This window comes from Penaeus chinensis, chromosome 11 (genome assembly GCF_019202785.1).
Source record: "Penaeus chinensis breed Huanghai No. 1 chromosome 11, ASM1920278v2, whole genome shotgun sequence".
Taxonomy (NCBI): domain Eukaryota; kingdom Metazoa; phylum Arthropoda; class Malacostraca; order Decapoda; family Penaeidae; genus Penaeus; species Penaeus chinensis.
In genome coordinates this window covers 12,678,682-12,683,681 of record NC_061829.1, presented here as the reverse complement: position 1 = coordinate 12,683,681, position 5,000 = coordinate 12,678,682, and the positions used below count along the sequence as shown (strand labels likewise).

Genomic DNA, 5,000 nt, shown 5'->3' with positions numbered 1-5,000 from the left:
TCATCATCATCATCATCATCATCATCATCATCATCATCATCATCATCATCATCATCATCATCATCATTATTAGTATAATTCATATCAGTATTACTGTTATTGTTCTCATTGTTGTTATCAGTACTATCATTGTTATTATCACTATTATCATTATCATTATTATAATTGCTATTACTCGTATTAGCATTATTATTATCATTATTATTGTTATTGTTATTGTTATTGTTATTGTTATTGTTATTGTTATTGTTATTGTTATTCTTATTCTTATTCTTATTATTATTATCATTATTATTATTATCATTATCATTATTATTATTATTATTATTATTATTATTATTGTTATTATTATTCGTATTGGCATTATCATTTTTATTATCATTATTATTATTATTACTATCATTATCATTATAATTATCATTATTATTATTTTTAGTTTTATTATTGCCATCGTCATTTATCATTACCATAGTTATTATAATTATCATTACCAATAATAATATCGTTACTATTACCATTAGTCTTGCCATCACCATTCTTACTCTTATTTATATATTTATTATTATTCTCATCATCAATACTGACGCACATCTGTAGTTTTATGCGATGGAAAGGGATAGGAGGAAAATAGCATAACATGTTATTTCACAACCAAATGATAGAATTATCGACTACATATTATATTAGCATATTTGTGTGAACTGGCAACCACTTCTAACGAAAGAAAATAATACAGTTTAATATATAACACTCATGCAACACATTTATATAACGCCGTCTCCTCGGTCCCAGGGAATGCAACACCTGCCGTGAGGAAATGCTGCATCACTGTATCCAGGAAGCGATTGTATAACAGATTGTATAACTGAGGATGTATTTAAAGGACTGACCTAAGGGTATGTGAGGTGAGGAAGGTTCGTCTGACCATCATACCCTTACTCGTTCGCTGTAGTGTGAGAAAGTGTAATATAGTGTGAGGAGAGAGTGGTAATTTGAACGTAATCAGAGGCTCGTGGATTCAGTGGGTAGGTTACTCTATGTCGGAAACTTTTAGTGTATGTGTGATGGACATTGTTTAATTTTTTGGGGTGTTTTTGATGGTGGTGGTGGAATTTGATAGTGATTTGATTTTTTTTTTTTTTTTTTTTTTTTTGTGTGTTCGATTTTTCGTGTTATGTTAGGGGGGAAGGGAAATAACGTGAATTATGTTGTTTTGAGGTGTGTTTTATGTGTTGTTCTTCAGAGTATTTAGAATTTCTTGCTTTTCTTAAAGGAAATGGTGTGTGTCTGAAACTAGATTTGCTTAATATTGTAACAACACATTACATTGTAAAGTTATTCTTTTGGATTTGTGTTATTTTTCTTTAGTTATTTCATAGTAAAGTTTATCTATTAATGACTTGTTTAAGTTTTGAAGTATATTTTAAAGATAACACATGCAAAATTCTAATTTGATATTTTGATAGACTTCTTTACAAGCAAATTACATTTAGTAGTACGCTCTTTGCACTTAATGTTTTCTGATTTAGCAGAAGTCAGGATTCATGATTAGGTATAAGTTTGCTTAACAGTTTTTTCCATCCAATATTATTTAAGTCTTTTATATTATTTGCAGTTGCAATGTCTTCCTGCACAATGATGAAGATGACTGGAATCCTGCTAGGGGCATCTGTTGGCCTTAGCTTAGCCTACCACAGTTCTTCATATAAGTGAGTCCAGGCAATTGAAAGGGAATGGGACATATTCCTTATGAACGAGATGTTTTCAAATATGACTTAAAAATAGGTATCTACTGTTCAGTAACTTTGCCGAAAACATGGAATAACATAGTTGGAAAAGGAGGAAAGTTTGTTCTAACATTAGCATAATTTTAACACAAATAGTAATAGGTTCTCTACTAAATGCCATAGTGCAGTGGTAATCCATGTAGCTGGGGACTCGTTGGGTCTCTGAGCAAAGGTATTACTCATGAGGACTTGTCAGCGGCATAGTCTTCAAGTGTAGGAGTTCATGACATAAAACCTATTGATAGTCACATCTATAAGTATTAGTTAAAATCTTGCCTTGAATGTACATATTGTCTATGTATTTATTTATTTATTTATTTATTTATTTATTTTTTTATGTTATGACATGTCACTGATAATTTTTCAACTTTCAGTGTTAATGCAGATGCTCCAAAGATGATGTATGATTTTCGTACCATGCAGTCTCTGGACAATTGGAAAGAATCTTCAGACACTGTCAGGGAACCGGGGATGTCAAAAGCTGTTTTTACTTTGCAGGTAAAGTTATTCTCTTTATTGTTTTGTATCATTCAAATAATAATTACACACATTTGCTGTACCAATAGTTACTGAATTGCAAAACTTCAAGTCCACCAATATAAATTTTGCTGATTGCTGGAATAGATTAGGGCCTCTGGTCTACTCTGAGGTGCTGTAAATTAATGTCATAAAGGTATGCTTCATTAACTTAAAGTAATATTGTAATGGGTTCTATACTTTGAATATATATATATTTTTAACCTGAGTTTTATGCTGTAAGTACAAATATGTCAATCAGTTAGAACATATATTTAATTGAGACTTATTTTCCTGTTCAGTAAAGATATATATTTAATTGAAATTTGTTTATTTGTTCAGTAAGAATATAGATTTGATTGATAATCATTTCTGAACAGACATTAACTCAAAAGACATTATCGCTTACACTAGCTTAAACTGTGCTTTACCTGCATCATTAACATTATGCAAACTTTTATCTTTACAGAAATCAAAGTTATTTCAGCGAGCTGTGTTCTTCTCCATGCTCAATCCTCAGCCAAATGGAGCTGGCTTTGCAGGGACTTACACAAACGACGGATGGGATTTAAGCAAACAATCAGCTCTTGAAATGAAAGTTCGTGGCCAAGGAGATAACTACGTCTACAAAGTGAACTTTCAACATAAAGGACAAGAACCTAGTGTATACCCCTCTTATGAAATTTTCTTCACAGTAAGTTGGATTTGGTTTTGATAAACTGAAGTCAGAATTAAGCATATAGTAATCTATATATACTATGCAAATGTTAACCAAAAAACGATGGACATGGCATGTACGTACATGGCAGGCCCATTGTGAGTTTACTTTATTTATTGTTTTTACACATAGATGGCTCCACTTGTACTAAGTCACCAAATGAGCTAGTTATGAGTTCTATTTCTCTCACTCTTTTACTTGATTTTCAGAAAAATTTTATGTTATCTTATATTGTTGTTACTAATGTCAATAACATTATAGTAATTATAATATCTATAATAAAAATAACACTATTGATATTGATAGCATTAATAAAAAAAAATCAAAGAAAGGTGAGATCAGATAAGGTCACATGGTCTACTAATTGACTCCTTTGTGGCTAAGAACTTGCAGAGCCAACTATGTGCAGATATTTCACAAAAATTCTGAAATGAACCCAGCATTTTCCTGGCAACATTGGGTTAACCTAATACAGAAATAACACATCATGAAAGTAAAAGGACAGAATTTTTGTGTAATACAAAAGGGATAAGAACATGTATGAGTTTTAAAACAAATATCTTTCAGGTTCCAGAGAACAAGTGGACCACTATCTCCCTGCCATTTATTGAGTTTAAGCCATACTACCGTGGTGCTCTTGTTCCTGACGCAGAACCTCTTGACACATCGGATATAACGAGAACTACCATTCAGATTCCTGGTGGTGTTTATAGCGACTTTAAACAGAGTGGTACAAGCTCGCTGGAGATTGATTATATTCAGGCTGTTTGAAAATACTGAGTAACTATTGGTTATTCTTAAGTTACAAAAGATAATTGATCGTTTAGAGGAAGTGATAGAATTTTTTTTTTTATGAAAATGAAAGTTCAGGCTTTCATACTTCCTTATCATTTTCCCCCCAAAAAATTATTTACAAAGGATATTGTAAACTTCTCATGTTTTGTTATAGAAATATTGATATTCTACTGAATGATCACACATTTTTTGGTTGTGAAAATTACTCATGTACTGGATTACTAAACAAGGAATTGAATATTTCCATTATGTAACTAATGCTCATCTCATATTAATGATAATGACAATAGTAATAATGATAATGATACTGATAATAAAGGGATTCAAACCTCTGAAATACAGCATGTCATATCTATGTATGATTTCCCCATGTATGTAGTTATTACTGAAGGCTGATATATGTGTACATGTAGGATATGAAAGCTGAATAAATATTTTTGAAGACATATATTTTTATTGAATTATGATATTTTTTACCTCTTTACTTATCTGTCTGTAAACTACTATAATTTGTAGATTGCACTGCATATTATAAAAATTAAATATACATACAAAATATGTGTTCTTACTTTTCTATTTATTTTTAATTACTTTTGATAACCTGATTCTGTAAGCATTTAGTCGGTAAAGATGACTAACTTACAGAAGAAATCCTAATATGTGGTTTATGCAATCACAAAAAGATTAAATAACATTAAAAAAAAAGGTGTAATTTTTTTCTCATTGTATACATCTTATGCATGCCCCAAAGACAGTCATTGTTTTTAAAGGTTTGTAGAGAGCATTCTTCATATGAAAGTATATAAAAAAGAGCATACTTGTATAACCAGTAATTTCCAAGACTGTTCTCTTCCTAATGAACACTTGCTGGTGTCTAATTCCTACAGCCAAAATTACCGTTTCACTAACTGGTTAATCTGCCTTAATAAAAATACTGCAGGTCATACACCACATCTACACTGACAAATACTAGTAGGTGTAAATGGTAGCAGGTGTTAGCTATCTTGTTGCCGTGTCCTTGTTGATTTTTTCATTTTTTTTTATTTATTTATTAATTTTTTTTCTTTGGTACACTAAGTAGACTTGACCTTTCCTAGTGGTTTCATGTGTTGCTACTAAGGTAACTCTTCCTGTTTACTGCTAGGGTGGTTATGTCCTTAGATTATAGTGATTGAAACTTCATT

At 30.8% G+C, this 5,000-nt stretch overlaps 1 protein-coding gene across 7 annotated transcripts; it reads left to right on the top strand.

Annotated features, from left to right (window-relative positions):
- The first annotated feature begins 698 nt into the window (after nt 1-698).
- LOC125030557 (uncharacterized protein C9E9.15-like) lies at nt 699-4,260 on the top strand. 7 transcript variants are annotated; one of them, XM_047620665.1, is made up of 5 exons: nt 699-914; nt 1,616-1,709; nt 2,162-2,285; nt 2,773-2,997; nt 3,589-4,260. In XM_047620665.1, the coding sequence occupies exons 2-5, from the start codon at nt 1,621-1,623 to the stop codon at nt 3,790-3,792; spliced, it is 642 nt and encodes a 213-aa protein (XP_047476621.1). In that variant the 5' UTR covers nt 699-914; nt 1,616-1,620; the 3' UTR covers nt 3,793-4,260. The 7 variants fall into 7 exon arrangements, with proteins under 7 accessions (XP_047476621.1, XP_047476625.1, XP_047476620.1 ...); XM_047620664.1 differs by having other exon boundaries at nt 700-896; XM_047620662.1 differs by having other exon boundaries at nt 700-905.
- The last annotated feature ends 740 nt before the right edge of the window (nt 4,261-5,000 follow it).